Consider the following 27,896-nt stretch of genomic DNA (forward strand, 5'->3'; position numbering starts at 1 on the left):
GCTATACCATCAAGTCAAGGAAGAACAGATGATCATTAAGAAATTATCCACAAGAAATGATCATTTGCTAACTAGTACATAACCTTTACCACATTGTTTTCATAAATAATATTCGATCTGGATGGATGGATGCATCGCAACTTCATTCGCACCTGATTAAAAGTGAATCTTTGATTAAACCCCATTTTTAATCGACCGGATTCAAGAGTAGCAAAGATCACGTGATCGTGACAGCGAGCGTCACACGTAGTTTGTCTCGCGGCTCCAGGCGGAAGTGAGAGAAGCAGGCAGGAGCAACGATCAATCTCTTGGTTTGACCCGTCAGTCGCGTAAGTAACCCTCCAGAAAGTGTGCTCACACTTTAAAAAGTCGTTTTTACTGTCGCCGTCGCTGTTGCTTTGTCTCGTTTTCCGTCTTACGTGAAGGAAAGTTCATTTCGGCGTGCGAAAGAGAAGCTACTTTCACTTTCGATTTCGAGTAAATATAAACGGCTGCGTTTACTCCTTTAACCATATATCGTTTGTTACATTAAGTTGTTAAATCTATATTTTTAATCAATATTTCTTGATAGTCCAACCCCTTCAAATTACCCCCCCCCCCCCCCCCCCCCCCCCCAAAAAAAAAGCATGCTTGCATTAATTGAGGTAATGTACGGAATCATTATGGAGACACATATACAGACGTATTCGACCGCTAACCCTCTAAACCCCAACCCGAGCAGGTAATTTCCCAACATATCAAATTACTTGGAATGCCTTGGAATTACTTGGAGTTTGTCTGCCACCATATATTGCTTGTCTTGTCTCCGTGAAAGGATCGCTGAGACAATGATTCTGGGTATTTAGTTATTATTACTTAAAGTTATTAAACTAGAGTAGCATTTTTCAATAGGGAGCAGAAATTGACAGAACACCAGAACAAATTGGGATACAGATGTCCTCGCGCAGAAATGGGATCAAATGACAACATAATGATCAGAGGATCTTGTAGGGGTTTTACCCTTGATCTTCAACAGATCGATCCTACTGCTCAGAAGCCCCACCGGCTGAAGCCCAGTGATATCAAAGACGCACGACCGCACGACCACGTCGCTTGATCCTCACGGAATCAAAGCCAGGCCTCTTCCTTTAGAATCAGCAGTGCCATGGCTGGCTCATGTATACATTAGTATGTAAGCAACCTTGGCATCTATAGGTTAACCATCTCTGTTACCTAAAGATTCCTCCTTGATCTCAGCTCAGAATAAAATGTATAACCCAGCCAGATCCATCCGCACCTTCCTTCAGAAGCGCCCTTCATTCTCTGACCAGAATCTGCTGTCTCATCCAGCAATCCTTCGAGTTGCACTCTGGGATACCTACACTATCAGTTTTGTTACTCACATACTTACTTACTTATACGTCAGTCCCCTGGCCAATGAAAACATTAAGAGATATTAACATAACAGTGCCTACTCGGCACGCTTGGAACCCCCAGCCGAGTAGGCACTAATGTGGAGTCATGATCTGCCGATTTATAATAATGGTTTAGCATCCTCTGAGCACAGCAGCTGTTTCTTCCTGTACTTGAACCGATAAAACTGTCTGCTCCAGGATGCCTGATGAAAACAAGGAGAGGACGCTGGAGGTGGTGAACCTGCCCCCAGAAGTCGACCAAGAACTGCTCGCTCTCTACTTTGCGAATAAGCGGCGCTCTGGTGGAGGACCCCTGGTCTCAGTGGAGAAGATGGGTGACAGAGCAGTTGTGGTGTTTGAAGAGACAGAAGGTGAGTTGCAGCAGTACGTTATGACAGCTAGAAGAATATCAAAAAAAGAAACAAAATTCCTTTGGACCTATGAGACGAACTGCTTCCTGTTGCAAACCCCCACAAATAAGAATTACTTCCCCTCAAAAGGTGTAACGTTGACGTCTGGGATGATGCGATGATGGGGGAAGTGAAAACGCAGCCTGATGAATCCCCGTCAGGGTTGTCACTGCGAGGGGCTGATGCGCCCGCGGGGACGTCAGTTCGCTGACTGAGTGTCTCGTAAACGTAGGCGAGCGGCGCAGTAAATCACACATCTGTTAGTGGCTCGTTAGCTGACGGCAGACGTCATACCTGACAAACGAGGAAAGCAGGCTCGTTTATTATGCCTGATGCAGCGATTAGATATCAGCGTTCGCAACGCGTGAAGGGGTGTGGATCTTTGTTGGAACATAATAAAACCTTTTGGCAGCATCTTGATGGGGAGGGCATATAATCCTCATAATCTCATAGGTAATAGATTTTTTTTGATGTGCATGAGAACTCTTGTTTTCAACTCGGATCCTTTTGACAGATGCGGACCGAGTTCTCTCCAAGGAGAGCCACACTCTGCAGAACACGGAGCTGAGAGTGAGAAAGCCGGCCCGGAAGGACCGGCGCCGGCTGCTGCTGCGGGGGTTGGGTCCCAGCACCAGTCTGGATTGTATAGAAATGTACGTGGAGAACATACTGGGCCTGAACCTGGAGGATTATCAGCTGCATTTCACACCAGCCAGGGATGCTGTCATCATCCAGCTCAGCCAGCCCTTATCAGAAGGTGATTCCTTTTTTCTGAAAATACCCCCCCCAAATGTATCCAGATTGTTATTTCATTAATGGCTCTGGTTGTCCTTTTAGATTTCCAAACCCTCAGTGCTAAAATCTCAAAGCACTCACTCGATGAAGCTTTGATGACTCTGGAGGAGATACAGCAAACGGACTCAGTACTGGTTGGGAACCTGCACCCCGGAACCAGCCCAGACATGCTCTCCTTGTACTTTGAGAGCCGAGGTGGAAACCACATGGTGATGGGTGTGACGATGCTTTCAGAGGGCACAGCCAAGGTGTCCTTTGTTGACTACGACTGTAAGTTTTGTGTTGTTTGTATTATTTTTGCAGTGTTTGATTTGTCTATTCACAGGATTTAGCTCAAGCATGTTCATTAGTTTGCGCTGGTGTCATCACGGCGCTACAAAATCCTGTAATATTCTGAATTAGTAGAGAACTGGCTGACTTGCATGGTTCCTTCAACAGCTGTGGACCATGTCCTGGCTCAGCCGCACAAGCTGAAAGGTGCCGAGCTTGAGGTCAGGCCGTTTTTTGACTTTCTTCAGCCGCCACAACTGAGCGACACGCAGGCTGGTCCTCAGACCATAGAGGAGGACGACAGTCAGCCCTCTCAGATGGCCCCGGAGCTCCTTGTTGAAATGGTTCCCGAGGCAGAAGAGGATCAAACCGAAGAGAAAGCCTCATTGACGGATTTAATTTCTATTAGTGACCCAGTAAAACTTGAACTTTTTCAACTCGGAACCTTTCAACGGGACATGAAAAACACCCATCCAGATGTCATGATGCAGGTCAGAGGCAACGGCGTGCTCATGGAAGCTGCTGACCGGCCAACGTTTGAGCAAGTTAAAAACTGCCTCCTGGAATATTTTTGCTCCATGGCGGAGACTCACTTCACCCTGGAGCCAGAAGAGGCCGAGTTCCTCGAAAGAAAAGAGGTGAAGGAGCGACTGCAGCGGAACATCAGCCAGACACCCGCCACATACTTGGTGTTAGACAATAACGTTGTGGTAACCGCCCTCTCCCGCACTTCAGCACATCGGGCCTCTAGCTTTCTGAAATCCCAGCTCGCTCACGTCAGCATAATGATGGACTCGCAGTACAAATGCATCTTCTTCAGCAGCGAATGGTCCAAGTTCCTGCAGGAGCTGTCTCTCTGCTCGGTCAAGGTGTCCGCGGAGAGCATCGATATTTTGACCCTGAAGGGGATGGAGAGCGAGATGCATACGCTCGTTCAGGAGTTCCTCAACTCACAGATAGAAACGGAGGCCGTGGTCTGCATGGAGCCCGGCGTGCTGAAGTACATCCAGACTCACTGCCACGACCTGCTGGTCTACATGGACCAAGTGTCCGTGGTTCCGCTGGAATTGGTCGACGTTTGGGGGTTGAAGGTGGGTGGGGATCCTTTAGAGGTTCTAAAATGATCCGAAGCATTTCAGTTTTAAATCTGTGCCTGCAGATCTACGGCCACGCTGTTGCCTGCAACGCAGCACAGGAGATGTTAGAGGGCATCGTCTCATCTGTCTGCACCAGAACCATCACCGTGAGCGCCCCGGGAATCACCCGATACCTGTTTGAAGAAGAATGCAAAATGTTCTTGAGTGACATGGAGGAAGAGTTCCAGGTCTGCATGCCCATAAAGCAGCAGCCCTGGGAGCCCCTGGCAGAACAGGTAGCGCCACAAAAACCAAAGCAGTACTTTTCCGCGACTCTGCGTTTTTATTTCTTCCCTCTACGCTTTCACATCAGCTGCCATTCAGCCCGATGAGCCATCTGCAGAGATTACAGGACAGCCTCGGGCTCAGTTTACCCGCATACGCACGAGCCAGAAGTGAAACATTGACGTTTACTGTGCGGTCTTGCCTGCTTGGATGTTTTCACTTTCTTCTGCTGTCTTCTCTTCATGCTGGTTGCTTTTCCATTCTGAACTCCTCCCGTCTCAACGAACGTCTCCATTTACAAATGTCACAAAGATCAGAGAGAACCCAGTTTGTGGATTTCAGGCAGGATTATATCTGATGCAGACTGCGTTGTCATAAAAAGCATAGTCTTATTAAACCCATCTGCATTTTTCAGCATAATAAACACTTTGCCTTTCTGGTTGTTTTCCCTGGTCTGTTTCTATAAATCTTCTAACATTGATCATTCTCGAAATGTCTTAACATAACCTGACTGGAATCTTTGCTGGAATCCCTCCACTCAATTTAGGTTATACTATTTTATTTAATAATTTTCATCTACTTTTTGTTGCACCAAAATATAAAAGTGCCACTTTATTAACTGAAAGCCAATAAAGCAGTGGAGGCTTTATGGGCTGCAGACTGGCGGATGTATAAAACTCAATGTGTCGTCTTTAAAAAAGGTATTATAATGTGTTTAATATGCGCTGCATAGACATTTTTCAACTAGTTTTACAACGCGTCTTTAAGTGTAGCAGCGAACTGCTCTTATGATTCTCAACAAGTTAAACAGTTGATATTTAACATTTTCTCACCATTAAAAGTTCCAAAAGTCATTTTTTTTGCATTGGCGGTCCAATATTTGCTTCAGCTTCTGTAAAAGTTGCGCTTTTTGTGACGTATTTCCATATTTGCTGTGTATAACTAACAAGAAATCTTAAAACTGTTCGCAATCACAGAAAACGAGTAAACACAGTTGCTCTCTCACTTGAAGTAGTTTGTATTTTTATCAATTTGCTTTATTTTTCAGGATATTTTCAAAGCTGCATGGGTACTGATAGCGACCAAAAACTTCCCAAAAGTGTCTGTGGATGCTCTAAACTCTGATGCGATGCAGAATAATCAGGGTGAAGTTTCAGGTGTTGTTTTCACGCCTTCATCGACTTTTAGAGACGTACACATTATAGTCGTTATAGTTGTTTGTCTTGTCTCCTCAGACCTGTTGGAGAATGCAAAGATGGTCATCTCTAACATTGATGATGGATTGTTGGAGTGCGATGCCAGCGCGGATCAGCGTGTCAACTTGGATCACCTGGACCTGTACACAGAGTCACAAGAGGAAGAGGAAGATGAAGATGAATCTCCTGATGCGACAGGAGCCGGCATGCTTTACGGGAGTAGGTTAGTCAGTCTGGGAGATGACGGCCACAGTTCAGAGGACCTGGAAGAAGAGGCCGGCCTGTCTTTAGCCGTCCAGTACTCGATAGATTCAAGCCAGCGGTCCTTGATGGAGGAGAAACAGCTCCAAAAAGCCCTGGTTCTGTCTAAGGAAATGAGCCAACGTGAAAGTCCAGTGGACCAGCTGAATGAGGCCATCAGAGCTTCTTTAGAGGAGGCATCCAACAGCGTACATCTCCATGTGTTTGGCACTGACAACTCAAACCTAATGCAGGTGGAAGTAGCCTTCAAAGAGAGGGTAAGCCAGGGACAAGTGGTGGAGCAGCTGGACCACCGCGCTGCGGGGGAAATGACAGAATATGACAGGAAGTGTCTAGAGGCGATTGAGAGGAAACACGGGGTGGCGATTCAGATTGATGGCACAAAAATCAACATTTCTGGCTTTAGGAAATTTGTGTCTCAAGCCTTGTGCGACATGACGCTGGTGGTAAACAGAATGTCCCAATCACCGTCCGACCAGGAGATCCTAAAGGATGTCCAGTGGATGTTTCATGACCCACTGTTTACAACCGCATCTCCATATTCCCCCGATGTGATAGTATTCCTGGAGAACGCGTGGAGGATGAAAATGGGAAATATTGATATTCTGCTAGACCACCAGCGCCACGTCATTAACTTCAGAGACATGCAAGAATACAACACAGCTTCCGGGGAGTCTAAGACCATCTCCAGGGAGACCATCGGCTCAGAGGTCGTGGATAGAAAAGGACCAGGTAAAGAATTTTTACAGCTTGTGAGGATCTTTTTACAGACTAGTTACCAAAAACTTGTTGCCACGACCTTTCGTACACACGGTCCTGTTGGGTCGGATAACTGAAGTCCCACAACACCAGAACGATGATGCTCATACCTTCACTTGTTTTTCTAAAGAATCTGATCAGCTAATAGAAGCTGAATCCTTTCAGGAAAGAAATGCGCCTTGTTGACAAACCTGCCCAATGCCACCAAGGTTGACGAGGCCTCGGACGAATATCGCAATGTGACTCAGGCCTTTTTTAAGGCCATGCGGATGCACCACAACAAAATCCGAATCGTGCAGGTGAGTAGAAAATACCTGGCTTTTTCTGTTGTTTTTTTTACTCCTCATGTCTGTAATAATACGAATTTTGCCCTCAGGTGGACAAGCTGCTGAATCAACTGCTGTTCCATCAGTACCAGCTGAAGAGGATGAGCGTCCAGCAGGGTGCCTCGAATCCAGAATATGAGAGGACTCTGTACCACGGCACTAGTGAGGACTCTGTGAAAGAGATCTGCCTCCACGGGTTCAACAGGAGCTTCTGTGGAAAGAACGGTAATTCTTTCCGCCTTGTTAACAATTATGCTGGTGGTGTTCATTTCTGATTCTTTCCCCTTTCAGCTTCTATGTATGGACAGGGGGTCTATTTCGCCACCAACCCCACGTTCTCGCTCAACGAACGGTATTCACCCTCAAACGCAGACGGACACAAGTTTATCTTCGTGTCAAGGGTTCTAACGGGGGATTACACCAAAGGCTGCCATTCGATGAAGACGGCCCCACTTAAGAAGAGCGGTGATTTGCCTTTCCGATACGACAGCGTGACCAACAACGTCGACAATCCGGAAATATTTGTCATCTTCAACGACACCCAAGCTTTTCCTGAATACCTGGTCACATGTGAGAAAATCTAATGCTGAGGAATTCGCACTGGCAGTTCTAGAGAGAACCACTTTATATCAAGAACATATGACAATAATGAACATTTATCTCTGTTAATTTCTCAGCCTGGTCTCTTATTGTCTGAACCTGTCAGCATCCTAAATTTTACATACAATGCAATTGACAGGGTTTTTTTGTAAAGACATTCCTGAAGACAATCGCTTTCCTCAACATGGAAGATGTTCTTATTACTATTACAATTATTAATAATTTGGTGTTTTAAAAAACTAAGTTTAAATGTGTTTTGTAATAAACAAAAGATCCGCTTCTGTTCACCAGGATGTGGCGCTGCAAAGAAATTTGCTTTGACATTGAATAAAAGTTTCTTGGTGATATATTTGTTAGTCAAGTTATTAGCCTTTTATTTGTTGAACTGTTCTGACCCACGTGGAATTGAATTGGTTAAACACAAAGGCTACATTTTAAAATAATATATGTCAACTAACAACTAACAATCTCTCACTACAGATAAACTGTAAGAAGTATTATTTAACCCCATCGTCATTCATATTATGTAAAAAATGTGTTAATAATCAGTGTCACCGCTGGTTGTGTTGCAGCTTGTGTCAGTATTTGGAAAACTACGTTTAAAAAACGTAAATACCAATATGTGCTTCGGTTGTATTATCACGGCTGGCCTGTAGGAGGCAGCGGCGTGTCCAGGCTACAGGAAAACAAAACGAAGAAGATCACTAACAGCTAGCATAGACGGCTATTATAAGTAGATGCTAAGTAACCCACAAATATGGGTCCTTGAATTTATAAAAGAGGAGGAAAACTAATCATACAGACTTTTGTCAAGCTATAGGTAGGTCAAAAGTTTTTATTTATTATTTTGATGAAATAAACTGCAGTCTGTTGCATGCGTTTTGTCATGCAAGCTAATGCTCTGGCTACAAATATAGTGCTACCGGCTTCTCCATGCATTCATTTTGTGAAGCACAAATACCCATAAAGTCGTAAATAGCCAGTGCTGTTCTGGCTTTAAATGGCTGATCCTTTCTTGGCTGCCTCGACATTTACAAATGTATAGCATTCATTAATAACCGACATTTTGAACTAGCACGCGCTCATTGTACACCTGCGTCCTCATATTTCAGCGACAAAACTCACAAAATATCGCGTAATTTTGCTTTGTGGTGTGAAGGGATGCCTACACACATTATTGTGTATTCTCATTAATAACGAACCCTTTTCAAAACCCTAAACGTTCTGATAAAGCTTAGCTTTATCTGCAAAATTTAGTGTTTAAAAATGCATAATCCATAGACAGAGCCACAGCAAATGTGCACTTTCGTCATGTAGCTTTTTTTTTAACTTACTTGACTCTGTTTATGTTGTATATCTCGTTCATTCATACATTACTACTGTATTAATTATTATACAAAACTTGCATGTACAAATGACCACCTTTTATCCCACTGTTTACTTGACTTAATCAGCTTGGACAAGGTTAGAGACACTTCCATGCATTTTTTCCCTTCCCCTGTCAGATGCGTGCATGTCGTCAGGATGTATGCTGTGTACAGACAAGCACACACCCCCACCGCCGTGGAGTTTTCAGTCTACTGCAACTTCATATCCAGCAAAGAGAAGAACTTGGTTGTAGCTGGAACATCGCAGCTGTTTGTCTACAGGATCATACACGATGTTGAGGTACCTTGTGGGATGCAGTATGTTAAGGAGAAGCTGTAACATTGAACCCATCAAATGATCATGCTCCTCTTTCTGTGGTTGTTTCAGAGCACGTCAAAAACGGACAAGTCTTCAGGTGTGGACCGTGTGTGGACTTCTTAGCTGTGTTTCTTTATAGCAGAAGTGTATAATTTTCCACCTTGATGCTTACAGATTCTAAAACACGGAAGGAGAAACTGGAGCAGGTGGCAGCATTCTCTCTCTTTGGTAATGTGATGTCCATGGAGAGTGTGCAGCTCGTCGGAGCCAACAGAGATGCCTTACTTCTTAGTTTTAAAGATGCTAAGGTAGTGTGAGGGGCTGATTGACTACGATATCGTGTTTGACACCTTTTACTTGTCTCCAGAAGCTGAATTTTGAATCAGAATCAGAAGTTGTCTGGTTTCTCCCCAGCTCTCTGTAGTGGAGTATGACCCCGGGACACATGACCTCAAGACGCTTTCCCTCCACTACTTTGAGGAACTAGAACTCAGAGTATGCTCAGCCGATTAGACACACTGAATGGAAAAGATTTGCTAGCACCAAATCAAGTTGGTTGAACTGTGTCTCCTTTTCAACATTTTCAGGATGGTTTTGTGCAGAACGTACACATTCCTATTGTCCGGGTTGATCCAGAGAATCGCTGTGCCGTCATGCTCATTTACGGCACCAAGCTCGTAGTGTTGCCCTTCAGGAAGGACACCCTCACTGATGAGCAGGAAGTCGGAGTTGGAGAAGGGTACTCCTGCACACTCTTCTCTGTAATATCAGGTTACGACCTTGCCGCATCATCGACGCTCATGCTGATTCATCCACAGGCCCAAGTCCAGCTTTCTACCCACCTACATCATTGATGTCCGTGAGCTGGATGAGAAGCTGCTGAACATCATTGACATGAAGTTTCTCCATGGCTATTATGAGCCCACGTTGCTCATCCTGTTTGAGCCCAACCAGACGTGGCCCGGGTCAGTCCACTTTATCACATTTAAAGGCCTCTTTTTAATTTTAAGGGTTTTACCCCGTTATTTAACTTTTTTAATCATTCTGCAGGCGTGTGGCTGTGCGTCAGGACACGTGTAGCATTGTTGCAATCTCCCTCAACATAATGCAGAAAGTCCATCCCGTCATATGGTCTCTCAGCAATCTGCCGTTCGACTGCACGCAGGTCATGGCTGTTCCCAAACCCATCGGTGAGTCTTTCTGTTCAAATATGATGCTTGTAAAGATGAAAAGGTTCTTCTGACGTTTTGAAGAGTATTGTGCTCACTTCTCCAATCTTTTCAGGGGGTGTGGTGGTGTTTGCAGTGAACTCTTTGCTCTACCTCAACCAGAGCGTTCCACCATACGGAGTCGCACTCAATTCCCTTACAAATGGGACCACAGCCTTCCCTCTGCGTGAGCTGCATCAGCTGATATACCTGAAAATCTGATTTTAATAAACCGTAAGTCTAGCATTTACTCATGGCTGGTTGATGTTTGTGTTTCTTAGGTCTTCAGGATGAGGTGAAGATCACACTCGACTGTTCTCAGGCTGACTTTATCGCCTATGACAAGATGGTCATCTCTTTAAAGGGAGGAGAAATGTGAGGCCTTCTGCTGCTTCAGAAATGAGTCCAAGTGACTGTTTCTTTACTGACACCTCTTGTCTTGCAGTTACGTGTTGACGCTCATTACTGACGGCATGAGGAGTGTGCGAGCTTTCCACTTCGACAAAGCTGCCGCTAGCGTCCTCACCACCTGTGTGAGTTTAACGATCTTCATTCTTTTAATGCTGAAATAAAGCTGTGTCGGACTATTAACTGCTCAGGACTTTAAGGACTTTTGTGGAACTTAAAGCACAACAAGCCTATTTGATTTACACAAACATAGTGACTTCAAAACAAATTTCCTGTACATCCACCTCCCTGCTTCTGCCTTGACATTTGTTCAGAAACACATTCAGGATTCAGCTGTAATGATATTCTTTATTGTCATGAACAGAAAGAAGTCATACGCTTGTTCCTAAGTTGTTTATTGTTATTCAAAAGCAGAATATATTGCCCCCTGTTGGTGTGGCATGCGTGTTCCAGTGCAACCTTTATTTTTCTCATGCGTAGAGGGGAAGATAATCCTGTCAGCATCTTCAAAGGTGTGCTAATGCTCATGCACACTTTTGTGTTGATCCTGTTGGTTGTTTTCCAGGTCATAATCATGTTGAAATGGATTTTGATGCTTTGTTGGACTGATGGTTCTTCCAGATGGTGACCATGGAGCCCGGATACCTGTTCCTTGGCTCTCGCCTCGGAAACTCTCTTCTCCTTAAGTACACTGAGAAACTCCAGGACATGCCGCTGGAGGAAGGCAAAGACCAGCAGGACAAGGAGAAAGAGAAGGACATGGATAAACAGGTATGACTTGGACCATGTAGTATCTGTAGTTTTTAGTTACTCACCGCTCATTATCTGCTATATGCATTCCAGGAAGAGCCGCCAAGTAAAAAGAAACGAGTAGAATCTTCCAGCAACTGGACAGGTATGTTGTGGTGGCGTTTTTGACAGGTGTGTGCCTCGCTTTTGTCCTCCGTGATGCGACTCAACATTATTACTGCAGATGAGGTCGATGAGATAGAAGTCTATGGAAGTGAGGCCCAGTCAGGCACCCAGCTGGCCACCTACTCTTTTGAGGTAAGAGAATGGATTTGGTATAAATTCATCTGTCTGTCTCTGAATGATCCCAGCTTTGCTGTTTTTCAGGTTTGTGACAGCATACTCAACATTGGACCTTGCGCAAACGCCTCCATGGGTGAACCAGCTTTTCTCTCTGAAGAGGTATAAGCAGAAAACGATGGTTTTTTTTATATATAACTAGCCAGACAAGTAATATATCTAGATACATTTACTCTAATTCTGAATGTACATACTCACAATGTTCCCCATAGTTCCAGAGTAACCCTGAGCCTGACCTGGAGGTTGTTGTCTGCTCCGGTCATGGCAAGAATGGCGCACTGTCTGTGCTTCAGGTAACCACTCTCATTAGTCTCATGGTTTATTTAGAAGTCTACGTGTGTAATTATATATGCACCTTCCTAACACCTGTGGCGGTGAGGCCCATCTGCCACAGGTCCAGTGATGGTGCTACAGCCATGTCTGGGTCTACCAGGGCTGCCTCAGAGATCGATGGTGTAGCCTGTAAACACCCCAGAAACAAGCTGACATGCATGTTCTGTTGTATGATGTCCGGCTTGTGAAAACTTGCAGATCCATTCTGTGTTTTTTGCCTTCACAGAGGAGCATCAGACCACAAGTAGTCACGACTTTTGAGCTGCCGGGTTGCCACGACATGTGGACGGTCATCTCGAATGAAGTCAAGGAAGACAAAAAAGTACCGTGATCACCTTGCAGGGTGTTGACAGCACAGTATTCTTTGGGTCAAAACTTGTTTTAGTTACAGAACGACGCTTTTCACTCATTCACTCACAGGCTGCAAAAAGCTGCAGCGATTCAGATGATGTTGCAGAGATGGACAAAGATGAGGATGGAGAGCCAGTGCAAAAAGAGCAGGAGGAGACAGAGAGGGAGGGGAAGGAGAAGACGGAACCCCCTGCAGAGGAGGACACAAAGAAGCACGGCTTTCTCATTCTGAGCAGGGAGGATTCAACCATGGTAGGCAGATGATTTTGAGGCTCAAAATGATGGAGGTCTGTAATGTGGATACAGTAAACCCATTTTTTTTTTCTTTCAGATCCTTCAGACCGGTCAGGAGATAATGGAGCTGGACACGAGTGGATTTGCCACCCAGGGACCAACTGTGTTTGCAGGAAACATCGGTGACAATAAATACATCATCCAGGTCTCCCCCATGGGGATTCGGCTTTTGGAAGGAGGTAGGAAAAATGTTGCAATCCTTCATGGGGCCAAATTTCAAATCCAACCCTATCAAAATAATCGTTCTTATTCATGTCTGCTCTCAGTCACACAGCTCCACTTCATCCCTGTGGATCTGGGCTCTCCCATAGTGCATTGCTCTCTAGCAGATCCTTACGTGGTCATCATGACCGCCGAGGGTGTGGTCACCATGTTTGTACTCAAGATAGACTCCTACATGGGGAAGACCCACCGGCTGGCCCTGCAGAAACCTCAGATCTCCACAGTAAGTGCAGCAGCTAGAACTAAATCCCTGATTTGGTAGTTTTGATTTTTGTATATACAACCTAAATGCTCCATTGCTGCATTCAAGTACCGTAGGTAAATAAACTGGCCCTTCCTTCCACCAGCAATCACGAGTGATCGCTCTGTGCGCGTACAGAGACGTCAGCGGAATGTTCACCACGGAGAACAAAGTCAGCTGCTCCATCACAGAGGACATCAGCATCAGAAGCCAGTCAGAAGCAGAGACCATCATCCAGGACCTCAGGTACGGCTTCACAACCATGCAGAAACTAAACCGGCTCATACTGGTACCGCCTGCTAATGGACTTCTCCAACGTTCCAGCACTAACATCGTGGATGACGAGGAGGAGATGCTTTATGGAGACTCCAACACAGGACCTTCAAAGGAGGAAATGAACCGCAGCTCTTTTGCAGGACCTTCTGAGGGGAGCTACAGCAAAGCTGAACCCAGCCACTGGTGCCTGATCACCCGGGACAGCGGTGTGATGGAGGTACGGGGTGTGACGTGGCCATCGGCGTCCTGGTGGTTTCTCTTGTATCAGTTTGGTTTTCGTTTGTCCAGATTTACCAGCTCCCTGACTGGAGATTAGTGTTCCTGGTGAAGAACTTCCCGGTCGGCCAGCGGGTGCTGGTGGACAGCTCGTCTGGCCAGTCGGCAACTCAGGGGGAAAAAGAGGGTAAAAAAGAGGAAGTGACACGGCAAGGAGAGATCCCATTGGTTAAAGAGGTGACTTTGGTTTCACTGGGATACAACCACAGTAGACCATATTTACTGGTAGGTTTCGTCTCTGAAGGTCCCAAAAAGAAGAGCGATTTCTCTATCTCAATCACGTTTTTGTCTATTTACTGTAGGTCCACGTGGATCAGGAACTTCTCATCTACGAAGCCTTTCCGTACGATCAGCAGCAGCCGCAGAACAACCTGAAAGTGCGCTTCAAAAAAGTAAGAGCCGAGCGCCTTTTCAAACAGCAGACTGAAGCACGTGTGAAGGACGCCGGTCTTCAGAGCGCTATTTTGGTTCTGCCCAGGTGCCCCATAACATAAACTTCAGAGAGAAGAAATCAAAGCTGAGGAAAGATAAGAAGGCGGAGGGCACAGCGGCAGAAGACAGTGTGGCTGCGAGAGGCCGCATCAGCAGATTCAGATACTTCGAGGATATCTCCGGATACTCGGGGGTACTCGAAGTTTTATATTTATCCAAATATTTTTATAGCGCCTGGGCTCTCAACCTGTCTTTTCTTGTCTCAGGTGTTTATCTGCGGCCCGTCTCCTCACTGGATGCTGGTGACTTCTCGTGGAGCCTTGAGGCTGCACCCCATGAGCATCGATGGCCCCATCGAGTCATTCTCACCCTTCCACAACATCAACTGCCCCAAAGGCTTCCTCTACTTCAACAAACAGGTAGCTGAAAGAGAGGAATCAAAGATGAGAGTCATGTGCTGAAAGCTGGACCAGTGCCTCACAAACAGGCAGCTGGACGCAGCCTCAGAGAGGGAAGGAGGAACTCTGGGTTGAGTCGCCGCTCCCTCAGTTCCAGCCGCCAGTTAAGGTGCTTCAGGGGTTTGGTGAATATCCGCTAGACCTCGCCCTAGGGAGTCTTTTTAGGCATGTCTAGCTGGGAGGAGACCCAACAGCAGACCCTGGACACTCATATCTCCCATCCTGCCCCCTGGCGATGAGGTAGCCGGGAAGGAAATGACTTGCCCTTCTTTTCTTCCTCCATGAAAAATCCTATATATGACCTGATAACTGACCTTTGAAGAATGTTAATACCATTCAATTAAGGTTCAACAATGACACTTAACAGCCATTGATCAAAGTGAGTCTGCCTGCGTTGTGAACAGCGTTAACATTGTTGCGTGTGTGTCCTCCACAGGGTGAGCTGCGGATCAGCGTCCTGCCCACCTACCTGTCCTACGATGCTCCTTGGCCAGTCCGAAAAATCCCCCTCAGGTGCACAGTTCACTACGTGTCGTACCATGTGGAGTCCAAGGCAAGTGTCCTCTCACTCTGCGCTGCAGGGTGGCGCCGTGCCACAGTTTGAAAGTGACTCACATCCCCACACACACACACACACGCACACTCCATGCATAGTGAAGTGTTATTGATTGTAGCACTTTGAGGAAGTTTGAGGTTGAAAGCTCCCCGTCCCCCTGACTGTCAAGTTTTCTGACTGAGAAAAGATTTGGGGAGGGGAAATCGATGCCAGTGACTTTGAAGTCATTAGTCTTTGATGTGAAGTTCTTCACCGAGATGTTTTTTTCTGGGCTTTTTCCCATCAGGTGTATGCTGTGTGCACCAGCTTGAAAGAGCTCTGCACTCGCATCCCCAGGATGACAGGAGAGGAGAAGGAGTACGAAACTATAGAACGAGGTCAGAACACATGGCAACTTCACTTTATTTACTCTTTTAGTTTAGTCTTTTATCCGTTTCAGCTCCTAATCTGTCTTTAAATGGTTGATTCTGTTTTTCCTTCCTCCAGACGAACGTTACATCAATCCCCAACAGGACAAGTTTTCCATCCAGCTCATCTCTCCGGTCAGCTGGGAGGCCATTCCCAACACCAGGTAAAGGCTCTTCATCACACGTCATGCATGTCTAATATCCGTTTGGCTGGAAATGTGTTTGATCAGTTTAAGCAGCTCTGAAAAAATAAATCATTTATCCGATTGGCAGGATCGACCTGGAAGAGTGGGAATATGTAACCTGCATGAAGACCGTAGCATTGAGGAGTCAGGAGACGGTGTCGGGTCTGAAGGGCTACATCGCCGCAGGGACCTGCCTGATGCAGGGGGAGGAGGTCACCTGCAGGGGCCGGGTGAGCAGCCACAGGCAGACCGAAACCTCCGGTTTCCATGGCAGTAGTTAGCAAGTTTGTTTTTGGTTCAGATTTTGATCCTGGACGTGATCGAGGTGGTGCCGGAGCCGGGCCAGCCGCTCACCAAGAACAAGTTCAAAGTGCTGTACGAGAAGGAGCAGAAGGGCCCGGTGACAGCGCTGTGCCACTGCAACGGATACCTGGTGTCGGCCATCGGACAGAAGGTTCACTTCGGTTCTTCAGCAATGCTGCACTTGGCTGTCGGCCAGTCTTCCCGGTTTAGAGTCAGGATATTCCTCCATGTGCCCTCAGATCTTCCTGTGGGTCCTGAAGGACAACGACCTGACAGGCATGGCCTTCATCGACACGCAGCTCCACATTCACCAGATGATGAGCATCAAGAACTTCATCCTGGCAGCGGACCTGATGAAGAGCGTCTCTCTGCTGCGCTACCAGGAGGAGAGCAAGACGCTGTCGCTTGTCAGCAGGGTGAGGACGGGGCGGGGGCGGCTGGCGCTCGGGTAAACGGCAGGTTACTGACTCCCTTTCCTCTCGTGTCTGGATACAGGATGCCAAACCTCTGGAGGTCTACAGCATCGAGTTCATGGTGGACAACAACCAGCTGGGATTCTTGGGTAAAATCTGGAAAGGTCCCCTCAAGTAAATCCAATCTAATTAGAAAAACGCCATCCTGACCTTTGCTCCATTTTCTTAGTGTCAGACCGGGACAAGAACCTCTACGTTTACATGTATTTACCTGAAGGTATGTATGACACGTGTGATGCTGCTGAAGCCTCCCCGCGCTCCTCCGGTCACGCGTCATGTGCTGTCTGCACGCAGCTAAAGAGAGCTTCGGAGGAATGCGTCTCCTGAGGCGAGCCGACTTCAACGCCGGGGCAAACATCAACACCTTCTGGAGGATGCCGTGCAGAGGAGCCCTGGAGGCTGGCAGCAGGAAGGCCATGACGTGGGACAACAAGCACATCACGTGGTTCGGTACGCCAGATTTCCTTTTCTTTGAAAACCCAAGGAGACATACAGTCTCCTAATCCTCTGCCCTTTTCATCCCTGTTCCCATAGCAACCCTCGACGGTGGCGTCGGCCTGCTTCTCCCCATGCAGGAGAAGACGTATCGCCGCCTGCTGATGTTGCAGAACGCCCTGACCACCATGCTGTCGCATCACGCTGGTCTGAACCCAAAGGCCTTCAGGTGCGCTTGTGATGCCAGAAGTTCACCACTGGCGCTCTCTGGAGATTTTATTTCTGACTTTACGATTGGTGCCTTCAGAATGTTGCACTGCGACCGGAGAAGTTTGCAGAACCCGGTGAAAAACATCCTGGACGGAGAGCTCCTCAACAAGTACCTGTACCTCAGCATGATGGAGCGCAGCGAGCTGGCCAAGAAGATCGGGACTACTCAGGACATCGTGAGTACAAGCGTCAGAACGCCGCGAGGTGGGTGCTCCGAGGCTCAACTTGTGCTTTTCCTCTCCAGATTCTGGACGACCTCCTGGATATCGACAGGGTCACCGCTCATTTCTGAGAGCCACCGTACAACATCTCGACGCGCTGTTTTCACTCAACAGTAAACACTGCAACCGTGAATTTGCCGAACATTTTTTAATACGTATTTTGTATAAACTCAAACCAACAAAACCTGAGAATAAAAATAGTTTCCATAAACCTCTTGTGTGGCTGAGTTTGTTTTCCTAATGGTGCTGTGACGTTACGTTAAACATAAAGGTTTAAAACCCTAAAACCAGCAGGCCAGTGGTAGCTCTGGGTGTTAGGAGCCGGGCTGAGAAGCAGAAGCCTCCTGGTTCAGGCCCCAGCACAGGCAAGACACCAGAAGCTGCCCAGCACCAAGGCAGCCCCAAGCAAGGGGGCCCTGGGTTGGCATGTGGGCACTGTGGGGGGCACCCTGGTGGTGATGGCCAGTGCCCACAGCCCAGGTGGCACCAGAGGGCATGGCACCAGGCCCCCCACAGCCACAGGGCACCCCCCCCCCCCCCAACAAAACAGCCAACAAGGCACCCACCCAAGCTAGAAGCAATGACAAGATTCCTCATAAAACAGAGGTAGAATTATTTATTAACATTTTGAAATGAATGACAAGACCACCAAATCTGATTTAAAAAATCCCCAAGGATGTCTCCAGCCTCAGTGTCAAACACTCAACTTATTTCATTCTTACCACTTAACAGTCATTTATTTTTACAGGACCTAAACTACTAAATCATTTATTAAATTATAAAAGACCTGGAGCAGTGGAAGACAATTGAATCCTAACATCTCAGCATTTTCTTTGAAGCAAAATGCTGCTCAAACTCCTGATGTTGAGTGAAATAAAATAACTTAAAAGCATAAAACTTTCTGAAGACATGAGTCCAACCTGCAGTAAGTGCCCCCTGCCATTGCGTTGAAAAATTGCTTCTTGTCTTGAGGTCTGACGTGTGTTGCGGCTATTGTAGGTACTCCAACATTTCTGCATCCACAGATACGAGACCCAGGTATGACAGCAGGCTCAGGAAAGACCGCGTCACACTCATGGCCGCCATCTCCCACCTGCAGAACTGGGCTGTGAGCACTCAGCAGCACCAGTACGAACAATTGATGAGTTAATAAGTTTTTACCGTAAAGCTAGTTCAAATTTGAGGCTCTCCCACGTCGCCCTGGCCCAGCGGAAGGGCCAGAGTTGTGGCAGCATCCCCGCCGTCTCCGCCTGAATTTTCCCCCATCCGTGCACGGCGCTGAGCGGCAAATGGAACGGTTTAATGTCAGCAACAAATATCTCACTCAAACAATAAAACATTCATGTGCAGAAATCGGAACACAGCCAAGAGTCAAAGCCTCGGTCTCGGTCCACCCAGTGACAGGTTAGGGCTGTGAGAGTGAGACGTCGCACCTTTGTTCCTATCTGAGCTCGACACAGCAGCAAGCCTAAATGGGCGGGTTTGTAATAATGTGGGCGGAGCTATGTAGGCAACACAGATGAAACCTAAACTTACGACGTCTCACTCCCGAGTCTTTGAACCTTAACGATTAGCGCCAAGATCCAACAGCCCGTCACAGCTCTGGGCGCAGCATTTATCAGCGTTTCCTGTCGCCGCACTCACCTCTTGGCCATGATGAAGTAGCGATCCACCGGCGCCCCGAGGGTAATGTTGATGCTGCGCACCGTGTTGATGTTGCGGAAGACGAGCAGCATGGGTCGGGGCATGGACTTCAGCACCTGCATGATGCTCTCGAAGCGCTGGCTGGCCATTTCACGCATGTAGGCGTTCTCCTCTCGGCTCAGGATGTTGGACAGGCCCAGCTCCCGCATGTTGATGGGCCGCTGCAGCAGCATCTCGCAGAACAGGAAGTACTCTTTTCGCATGGACCGAAAAATCAGCTAAATTGACAACAATGACCGCTGGAAACGTTCAGATCGTCACCTTTGACGCCGAGCGCGTTGGAGTACTTCCGCATGGCGGCCTGGTCTCTCAGGATTATGGACCGCCACAGCTTGCAGAGCGCCACTCTGTCACTGGCAGAGTACAGCGGACGTTAGAGCCCTGGCGGACATTTTTCAGGGGAAGACTTTAAATCTTACCAGTGGCTGAGAAACTCGTACAGGCCGTGGTCCAACAGAACCAGCTCCGCCGTGTTGTCTCGACCTCGTCGGACCAGAACTGCCGATAAAAACGCCACGAAGGGGCAAAGGTCACGGAATGAACAGGCTAATCTGGTGATAAATGCTAATAATGGAAGATGTGGGTGATGGACCCACCGTTTCCAGCATGCGGGTCAGCGTGGATGAAACCGGTGTAGAAGATCTGCTCAGCAAACGTTCGGATCAGCTTGTCGGCGGTCTGAGAAACGGAAAGACCGTCAGATTCAAGGTTCCGCAGGTTAAAGTCTCGGCCACTCCGAGCGTTTCCACTCACGTCTTTCAGACTCAGTCCTTGTTTTTTGATCTCCTCCAAATTGTTGATCTTGCAGCCGTGGCAGAACTCGGCCGTCAGAACCCTCTGAGGAACGGAAACGGACCACGTCAACCACGACGGGGACGGTCAGCACGTCCGTCAACAAACTCACCTTGCTGGTTTGCTCCCAGAAGACTTTGGGAACAGAAACAAAACTGAGGTGCTTCAACTCCTGCGCGCACCTCTCGGAGTTCCTGGCCTCGTTCTCAAAGTCCAGCTCCTGGGCCAGCGTCTCCTTCAAGTCCTGCAGGAAGCACACGAAATCCAGTTTGTGTCTGACCTGAATGGCTTCGCACATCCATCCACAAAGGGCCTCCTGACCTTCAGGACCCAACGGAATCCAAAACTGGGATGCATAAACTTGATGATATCCAAGAGGATCTCCAAGGTTCTGATGTCCCCATCAAAACGATCCCTGAGGTCTATGTACTGCACCTGTGGGGACCCGGAACAACTGCTCATTAGGCTTCAATAGGCCTGATACGATGTTACAGTGGTCTAATGGTCCATCACAACTCGGTTTTTCTAGATGCTGCTAATAGCTAGCTTGTTCTTAAACCAAGTTTGAGGTTGTTAATTGAACGCGTGTCTATAAAGCAACGTCTCTCCAGAAAAGCATTTCCTGTTTGGTGTTTTCATAAATATGATCAGGTGTCATCTGCATATATTATACACTGATAATAATGCACCTGATGGATGGTTGTGGGGTTTAAAAAACAATGTTCTGTGCAGCCCCGCCCACAGATTCAAGTGACTATCAGTAAGGAATAATGTCAGTAAGGAATTAGGAGGAATAATGTCATGTACTCTCTATGCAAAGCCGTTAAATCCTGGACTACAGGCGTCCTTAGAGGTAACTGCGGACGCATCTGTGACCTTTGCCGCTCACCTTCACAGCGACCGGCGTCCCGTCAAACAGCTCCGCCTTATGAACCTGAGCCAAGCTGGCAGCAGCGATGGGTTCGTGGTCGAACGTCTTAAAAAGCTCCTGCGGGGTTTTGTTGAAGTCCTCTTGGAAGAGAGCGTCCACCTGTCAGCCGGACAAACGAGCCTGAGAAATTTCCCGCCGCCCTACCCTCCCCGCCCCCCCCGCCAACGTGAGCGTAGCAATCTCACCTCTCTGTACCGCCTGTTTAAGGCCTTGTCTTCGAGGACCTGCAGGGTGCGGATGTACTCGGGGGGCAGGAGGTGGTTGAAGGAGCACAGACCTTGGCCGAGCTTGATGTACAGGCCGCCGTTGCGAAGAGCTCCGTCCACGATGCAGTCTGCTGCCCTCTGGTGGCAGGCTGACATTTCAGCCAAATATGATGGGCTGCTCTAGCAAGGGAGGACAGCGGTAAGACATGATGCTCCAAAGGACAATATTCCCTTATAAATTATTATTGTTGAAAGTATTATTGTATCGTATTCCCTAATTTGGTTTTCCTGAAAGAGCTTACCTCATCTAGGCCACGAAGAGCCATGTTGGTGGTCCACCAGTAATCCACGGAGATGAATATTCCCACCGAGAGAGACCTGAGGACGCACGGTGAAGGGTCGGAAGTTGACTTGGAATGTGCTCAGGGCTGCGTGGAATAAACGCTAGAGGCCGCTTTAGCGTCAGAATCAAGGCGTGCAAGACGAACCTGCACAGGCGACCGAATCCTTCAACCACGATCCTCATCTTCCTCCTCTCCCGCGGAGGGGACACGGCGTAATGGAGGCCGGCTGCCACGGGCACACCCACCGAGACGCCGGCGAGCGTCTTCCATAGCAACCCTCTGCGTTTTCCTTCCCTGGAAGCAGGAAACGGCGGCACAAATTTAGGACGCCGTTGCCAACTCGACGTTGAGGGTCATTGCAGGGGCGGACCTGGGTGAGCTGAAGGTTCTGGCGGTCTGCAGCGAGGAGCCGGGACGGGGACATCTTCTGAGCAGAGTCATGTGGTGCAAACACAACCGGAACTACAGAGAGGAGGAACAAAACGGTTGGGATGGTCTGTCAAAGGTCTCGGTTACTGGACTTCTGTGAGGATTTCTAGGTATCCGGTTAATTTTTGATGGATTTGTTCCTTTCATTTACTGACAGACCTTTAGTTACAGAAGCTGCGTCAGAAGCAAATGAATATTCAAAACAGGAACTATTTTAAGGATTTTGCGAGAGATCTGTCCGAACCTGTAAGAGCAGATTCCGGGAAGAGTCTTATCTTTCCGGTACAAACCCACAGTTTGTTTTTGCCTCGGACCTTTGGGAAGATTATGGGATTGCGAGGGAACCCTGGCAGCGCGGCTGAATTTATTGCTCGTCAGATTTCTCAAATGTGCAGAGTAAATTGATTTTACTGTTAATTATCAAATCAGAGGCGAGACCAACTCCTGGTGGAAGGTTAGCAAAATAAACATGCGTGAAACATTGAACAGCCATATCAAAAATTAGCAAATGTTGTGATGGTCTTAATTGGAGTTTTGAGAGAGTTTACAAGCCATGTTTGAGCGAAGCTAAACGAGATGTTTCCACTTCCCTGATAACTTCACAATCTTCTCATTTGGGTCACACAAGGATAAATAAGAGTCTTTTTACATCATGTGTGGGTCCGCTGCTCTGCATCAGAACTGCCTGTTTAAGGCAACTCATTAAGGACAAGCTGTGATTTATTGGGTTCAGGGAAGGACTCTTAGTTTAGCTTGTACAAATTAATAGTCTACGCAAAGACCCCACAAGGACAAATGTTCAAACCCCTGCGTGTGCGTGTGTCTGCGTGTAAAGGGGTCTAGATCAGGGCCAACGTGTAATCAGGGTTACTTTGTTGTTTTTGTTCGCTGTCGGTATCTGAGGGACAAAGTGTCTCCAGCGTTGACAAATTGATGTGCAGATAGCAGCGATGGTCAGGGACCTGAACATTGACATGTCCAACAAACTAAAGCAGGGGGGGATGTCTACCGTCGGCCACAAATATGCCAACGTACCTGCTGCTCTCTTTCTTAAAAGCACCCATCAATCGTTTACCAAACCAAGGTTGCTGCTCATTCGAAAAGACATTGGAACGCGACAGGCTGCAGGTCAGGGGGTTAGCTTCTGGCTAACTGAGCAAGAATGCTAAGCCGCTGTCAAACAAGACAAATGATGCCCGGAGAGACAATATACCTACCACTCTGTTAGTCTCCCTTGTCATATTTCCTGAAAAACCACTCAGCTCAGCTTATTGTGATGAAACGTTGTCCAAAGTCGTCTTCCTGCTAGCTGACCACGGAAACAAACTATTGCGCTCACACGCTCATGACTGCTATTGGTGATTACCAAAGAGGATCGGAAGCAAGAGCATACACTTCCTAGTTTCTCCTTACTTCCGTTTTCGTCCAAAGGCGGTCTTTTTTTTGTGGGGTTATAGCTTTATTTTTATGAGCTGCGCAAATTGGTGAAACTATGGACATTTATCTTTCGTTCTTTTAATAATACCAATTATGTGCACACGTGATACAAAACGAAATCAGTAAAAACTGTCCGTGACTTCGTTAATGTTTTTTCTGCGAATAAGTAATTTATGAATTACTACAAATACAACAATTTCTTTGTGTAAAAAATGGACATGCGAAATAAATCGGCGTAAACAAATTAAAATGTAAATAAATATACTCCCATCCGGTTAGCCAGGCTAAAGCAATAGATCCCCGCATCGGTTCGATCAAGATTCAGCCAATCACGTTACGCACCACTGGTCATGTGACACCACCACGGCTGCAACGCGGGGGACTCAACAGGAAAGATCATTTGCGCAGCTATGTCAACTAATAGGAGCTCCACTGATGGCGCTTCGGTGAGTGCGTTTACTCTAAATTTACCGTTGTGTTGGTAAAATTCATTCAAAAGTGCTCAAGTGCTGCTGTTTATTGCACATCGCCCGAAATTGACACTTTTATGTATTACACGATGGCCAAGATTCCCAGCAAGCAAAGGAATGAAACGAGGGTGTCCCATGATTTATTATAGTAGCAGAAAATCTTCTAATAATTCTATAAAACATTGTAAGACTATAAAGTAAGTTAACGTCAAGATCAGAAAAGCACTAAAGAATATGAGGAAGGAGCTCTTGATATGGATTGTTTTAATTAAACCATTAAAATTAAGATCCTTTTTAAGAGATGGAAACAGTCAGTGGTTCCACATTCCAGTTTTTATGAGATTAGGAAGCTTCTCCCTTAAATGTGACCATCAAATTTTCAGCCTTCAATTAACAGGTTCTACTGTAATGGAAAATGACATTCAAGCACAATCTTAGTCCTCATAACACCCTATTGCGGAATTATAGATACGTTTTACTTGGAAAGAATTCCCAATTTTACTAAAAAAGTTCTAGGGAATGTGTCTGTTGGATGATATTGAGACTGTTATCTTTTCACTTAATGGAATATACTCTGCTTAACTCTTAAATCAGTGCTTGTGTTTTGAGCACATTTGCAACATTCTGTAATGAAACAGAATTTTCGGGCGATTTTTGGGCTGACCTACTAAATTGTTTATTCCTTAAATGTGTAAATTTCTGTAATCTGACAATAACCCTTGTTGCTAAACACTTTATGCATAAAATGAGAAGAAAACAAAACCAAATATCTACCTTTTTCATAAGCTGTGTCATTATTTTTTATCCCTAACAGGAAAATGAAGACAAATGCAAAGACATTTTATACCCGAACGTTGGTTATTTTATTTATTTATGCATTTTCCCTATTTTACTTTTATTATGTGCCTTAACTTTTCTGTAACATTTTGTAATGAAGATTTGTATTGTTGAAGTCAGTCCGGTTTCTTGACGCCGCACTGTGTTTATTTGTTTCTGTACGGATGTCAATTTAAAAAAAAAAAAAAAAAGCTACCCCGTTGTGTCACATGACTAGTAGCGCGTACGCTGATTGGCTGGATATTGAACGAATTGAATCAGGGTTCGATTGATTTTCCTTGGGTACCTGGATGTTTGCGACTGGAGTATTCTTTTGCAGCTGAATATTTGCGACTGGATATTTTTCAGACGTTGATTTTATTTCGTTTCCCCCCCTTTTTACATGTCGAATTTTCCAATACTCAAAATTCGAGGTAAATAATATATGTGCTACAAACCTGATGTTTTGGGATTTTTTTAATTTATTTTTTCCAAATTCAAAGTCGGATGTCGATGCAAAAAAAAAATCAAATTCAAACTCTGATGGCACACATTTACTCACATACAGATGGAGGATCCTTCTGCAGATTCAGTTGGTGGCGGCGGCGGTACAGCATCGATGGGCCCCGGGGTGCAAGCGGCGGATATCTGTTCGTCTTCCTCGGCTGCTCCGCTACGGCTGTTGGAGTGGAAAGTCAAAGTGGGGTCTGTTGTTAACGTGGACTCCGTGCTAGCACTGTGTGCCCCCATACTCGAGAAAAGCGGGACAGAGGCTGTCAGGGTGCCCGAGAAGAAGGTGAGATCGGACCGTGCAGGAGTAATCACGGAGCTATGTTGTCAACTTGGACAAGTCATAGCCCCCGGGTGAGTTACTATGCTCCATGTGGCTAGCACGCACAACTACTGTTTGTTGCCCACCTCCCCCCAAGAAAGGTTACAGGACTTGTGTCAAGTGTTGTTTTGGTATCGCATTGCCAGCCGCCGACTTGGGTTGTAGCGTTAGCTAGCTAACAAGCTAGCATCGCTAGACGCATTCATGGTAGCATGTTTGCTAGTAGCGTAGTAAACGTCGGTTACTCTTGTCCTGTCAAGTTGGTCTCAACAATCAGCAGACTTGAAGTGAATGTTTTAAATGCAAACACACCTTTACATAATCTTACTTGTAAACATGTGTTTTCACCATATGTCCAGCGTGCTATAAACAGTAAAAATCCTTTGCCGCGTCTCGTGTTGCATTCATGTGTCCTCGTAAATTCCTGGTTTTCATTGATGTCCCCCGATTTAACAATTAAACATCAACACGGGTGGTTTAATTTTAGAAAATAATTTTCTTACCATTTTCTTACCATCTCCCAACTGCGTTTGTACTTTGTAATTAACTTGTTGTTGTTGTAAAACTGACAGTTCCTTTTCATTTCATCTCTTTTTAGGGGTGTGATTGTCAGGATGGAGCAATGCAGCCACCCCATCGTGATGAAAGGTTTATGTGCTGAATGTGGCCAGGACCTGACCCAGTAAGGACATATAAACTCCTGCATTTCATGCATTTGTAATTTTAGAAGGCGTTGTTTAACTTGCTATTCATATTTGGTGTTTTTTTTTAATTACTTCAGGTTAACAGCCCATTGAATAGAGTGTGTGTGAGACACTCAAAAACGTAACAAATATGATTAGACTATATTAGTCCTAAAGGAGGGGTGTCAAACTCATTTTAGCTCAGGGGTCACAGGGAGGAAAATCTACCTGTCAAATCATGGTATATCACTGGGAAAATAAGTTTGTTTTAATACTGACCAAAATAGGACAAACAACAAAACACTGAGGACAACACACACACACAATCCTCAGGGATTGACGGACCTGTTTCACAGATCACAGAACTATAAAAAGGTGTCTCATGCAGCTCTTTAGGTGAGGTTGCATTGTTTATTTGACTCCTGATATCTGGCATCTTTTAGCTTCCACCAACGCATCAATATCAGGCATCACATTCTGAGTGACAGCCAACTTCAGGATGTGATTCAAGTGGCTGTGCGGGAGCCCTGAGCGCAGCTTTGTTTTATTAATGCTCATTCTAGAGAAAATCTGCTCATGAAGATATGTGGTTGCAAACATGGAGCACAGCCTTGTAATAAGGGCTGTTGGGGTAACCTGGCAAGAGGTTCTGATCAAATGTGTCCAAGCTAGCTGCGGCAAGTTGGATGTTGACGGGCAGATCAGAGGGATTCACGGTGAACAGAGAGCAAAAAACTTTAAAGTCTTTCTCCAGTTCACCAAAAATGTGAAAACGTTGCTCAGACTCCCGTAACAGTCCCGTTACTTTATCTTTGAACCGCTTCATGTCTCCGACACACGTTTCAGACAAGGGAAGAGAGCTGCATCATCGTTAGCAATGACCTAGCTAGCTTTCACCGCAGTGTCACTGACCTCTCGGCTGTGAGTAAAAACAGAATTCTGCTTCTTCAGACCCAACAACACTTCATCCACCTTCTCTTTTCTCCGCCGCCCTTGAAAGTTGCCATATTTGTCGACATGAAGACTCATAAAGTGGCGACGAGCATTTTTCTTGGAACAATCTGTGTCCACTTTTCTTTTTTTGACAGTGACATATTGGGGCAATCAGGATGACGAGGCATATAAGGCTAGGAGTAGGAGCCATAATAAATAGTGGGCAAAACACAAAGTAGCTCGTCCTGATTGGCTGCCCTTGCTTCACCTACTTGCTCTGCCCCAGTACAAACAGTTGGCTAGTTTAACACAATTGCTATTGCGCCACCAAGTGGACACAATTACAACAGCAGTTTATTGAACATTTGCAGATCATTTTTATACTTTACATAATCATCTCTCGGGCCAGATTAAACCAACTTGCGGGCCTGATTCGGCCCGTGGGCCGTATGTTTGACACCTCTGTCCTAAAGTATTCAGGGGTCACTAGGGGGCGCCTAAGACCAAGAAAACGCCCCAAATGGAGCTGTCACTTCTCTGCCCCGTTGAAGGTGGCATGGTCACATTACTTGGGTTTTATTGTTAATTTAATATTGTTCATGGTAATAATGTGGGTACTACACTACACATCATGAAGGAATTCCAACAATATGTCTCATCAGTTTGTAAATGAACCTATGTTCTTTGCTATCTTCTTTTACATAAAGACCAGCTGCGACATCTGCGCTCGTGGTTTTCAAAGCCACTTCCTTTTCAAGTACCGTATGTTGTGTTCAAGGACTCCGCAAACCAGAAAATGCACAACTCCCACTCTCTTTCTGCC

The 27,896-nt window shown here is 46.3% G+C and overlaps 4 protein-coding genes across 10 annotated transcripts in view; 3 read left to right on the forward strand and 1 right to left on the reverse strand.

Annotated features, from left to right (window-relative positions):
- The first annotated feature begins 208 nt into the window (after positions 1-208).
- On the forward strand, positions 209-7,721 carry parp10 (poly(ADP-ribose) polymerase family member 10). 3 transcript variants are annotated; one of them, XM_011609198.2, is made up of 11 exons: positions 209-329; positions 1,593-1,765; positions 2,319-2,561; positions 2,642-2,869; positions 3,038-3,960; positions 4,029-4,241; positions 5,279-5,387; positions 5,466-6,419; positions 6,612-6,745; positions 6,823-6,997; positions 7,064-7,721. In XM_011609198.2, exons 2-11 carry the CDS (start codon positions 1,594-1,596, stop codon positions 7,354-7,356), a joined length of 3,444 nt encoding a protein of 1,147 aa, XP_011607500.2. In that variant the 5' UTR covers positions 209-329; position 1,593; the 3' UTR covers positions 7,357-7,721. The 3 variants fall into 3 exon arrangements, 2 of the variants coding, with proteins under 2 accessions (XP_011607500.2, XP_011607501.2); XM_011609199.2 differs by having other exon boundaries at positions 5,279-5,375; XR_003890268.1 differs by lacking the exon at positions 7,064-7,721 and having other exon boundaries at positions 6,577-6,745; positions 6,823-6,961.
- Positions 7,722-7,790: 69 nt separating this feature from the next.
- Positions 7,791-17,707, forward strand: cpsf1 (cleavage and polyadenylation specific factor 1). The gene is made up of 38 exons (XM_011609197.2): positions 7,791-8,192; positions 8,878-9,040; positions 9,128-9,155; positions 9,233-9,366; positions 9,473-9,553; positions 9,646-9,797; positions 9,877-10,023; positions 10,109-10,248; positions 10,343-10,453; positions 10,548-10,641; positions 10,712-10,799; positions 11,296-11,445; positions 11,518-11,569; positions 11,648-11,721; positions 11,791-11,865; positions 11,976-12,056; positions 12,323-12,418; positions 12,517-12,699; positions 12,779-12,920; positions 13,008-13,186; positions 13,311-13,450; positions 13,529-13,697; positions 13,769-13,981; positions 14,059-14,148; positions 14,235-14,381; positions 14,455-14,607; positions 15,083-15,199; positions 15,489-15,579; positions 15,689-15,773; positions 15,883-16,024; positions 16,096-16,248; positions 16,337-16,513; positions 16,593-16,659; positions 16,740-16,787; positions 16,865-17,020; positions 17,105-17,234; positions 17,313-17,451; positions 17,520-17,707. The coding sequence occupies exons 2-38, from the start codon at positions 8,897-8,899 to the stop codon at positions 17,565-17,567; spliced, it is 4,416 nt and encodes a 1,471-aa protein (XP_011607499.1). The 5' UTR covers positions 7,791-8,192; positions 8,878-8,896; the 3' UTR covers positions 17,568-17,707.
- Positions 17,708-18,094: 387 nt separating this feature from the next.
- On the reverse strand, positions 18,095-25,304 carry adck5 (aarF domain containing kinase 5). 3 transcript variants are annotated; one of them, XM_029845187.1, is made up of 15 exons: positions 25,188-25,304; positions 21,844-21,935; positions 21,618-21,767; positions 21,432-21,507; positions 21,109-21,309; positions 20,882-21,022; positions 20,314-20,427; positions 20,105-20,236; positions 19,954-20,037; positions 19,797-19,878; positions 19,620-19,698; positions 19,462-19,553; positions 19,141-19,393; positions 18,658-18,774; positions 18,095-18,589 (listed from the first exon to the last, which is right to left on the reverse strand). In XM_029845187.1, exons 2-15 carry the CDS (start codon positions 21,912-21,914, stop codon positions 18,487-18,489), a joined length of 1,695 nt encoding a protein of 564 aa, XP_029701047.1. In that variant the 5' UTR covers positions 21,915-21,935; positions 25,188-25,304; the 3' UTR covers positions 18,095-18,486. The 3 variants fall into 3 exon arrangements, with proteins under 3 accessions (XP_029701047.1, XP_003969173.3, XP_029701048.1); XM_003969124.3 differs by lacking the exon at positions 25,188-25,304 and adding an exon at positions 23,120-23,276; XM_029845188.1 differs by lacking the exons at positions 21,844-21,935; positions 25,188-25,304 and having other exon boundaries at positions 21,109-21,304; positions 21,618-21,683.
- The window catches only part of ctdp1 (CTD (carboxy-terminal domain, RNA polymerase II, polypeptide A) phosphatase, subunit 1), a 29,594-nt gene continuing 25,363 nt past the window's right edge, over positions 23,666-27,896 (forward strand). For 2 of the 3 annotated variants that reach the window (XM_011609192.2, XM_011609194.2), the window contains exons 1-3: positions 23,666-23,785; positions 25,194-25,489; positions 26,056-26,139. In XM_011609192.2, coding sequence (XP_011607494.1) covers positions 23,750-23,785; positions 25,194-25,489; positions 26,056-26,139 — 416 coding nt within the window. In that variant the 5' untranslated portion in view covers positions 23,666-23,749. Of the gene's footprint in view, positions 23,786-24,898; positions 25,060-25,193; positions 25,490-26,055; positions 26,140-27,896 lie in introns of those variants that run through there. The other variant, XM_011609193.2, reaches the window with a different exon arrangement.

The sequence above is a fragment of the Takifugu rubripes genome, chromosome 12, assembly GCF_901000725.2.
Source record: "Takifugu rubripes chromosome 12, fTakRub1.2, whole genome shotgun sequence".
In the NCBI taxonomy this organism is placed as follows: Eukaryota; Metazoa; Chordata; class Actinopteri; order Tetraodontiformes; family Tetraodontidae; genus Takifugu; species Takifugu rubripes.

Bases quoted from the DNA above. Each gene is read 5' to 3' on its own strand.
- parp10 (XM_011609198.2), top strand. From the start codon at position 1,594: ATGCCTGATGAAAACAAGGAGAGGACGCTGGAGGTGGTGAACCTGCCC. The intron at 5,388-5,465 runs GTGTTGTTTTCA...TTGTCTCCTCAG, and splicing joins TAATCAGGGTGAAGTTTCAG to ACCTGTTGGAGAATGCAAAG. The intron at 6,746-6,822 runs GTGAGTAGAAAA...TTTTGCCCTCAG, and splicing joins ACAAAATCCGAATCGTGCAG to GTGGACAAGCTGCTGAATCA.
- cpsf1 (XM_011609197.2), top strand. From the start codon at position 8,897: ATGTATGCTGTGTACAGACAAGCACACACCCCCACCGCCGTGGAGTTT. The intron at 10,249-10,342 runs GTGAGTCTTTCT...CAATCTTTTCAG, and splicing joins GGCTGTTCCCAAACCCATCG to GGGGTGTGGTGGTGTTTGCA. The intron at 12,419-12,516 runs GTACCGTGATCA...ATTCACTCACAG, and splicing joins AAGTCAAGGAAGACAAAAAA to GCTGCAAAAAGCTGCAGCGA.
- adck5 (XM_003969124.3), bottom strand. From the start codon at position 23,143: ATGACAAGGGAGACTAACAGAGTG. The intron at 21,768-21,843 runs GTCCGCCCCTGC...TCCTGCTTCCAG, and splicing joins AGAACCTTCAGCTCACCCAG to GGAAGGAAAACGCAGAGGGT. The intron at 21,310-21,431 runs GTAAGCTCTTTC...CTCCCTTGCTAG, and splicing joins CTCTTCGTGGCCTAGATGAG to AGCAGCCCATCATATTTGGC.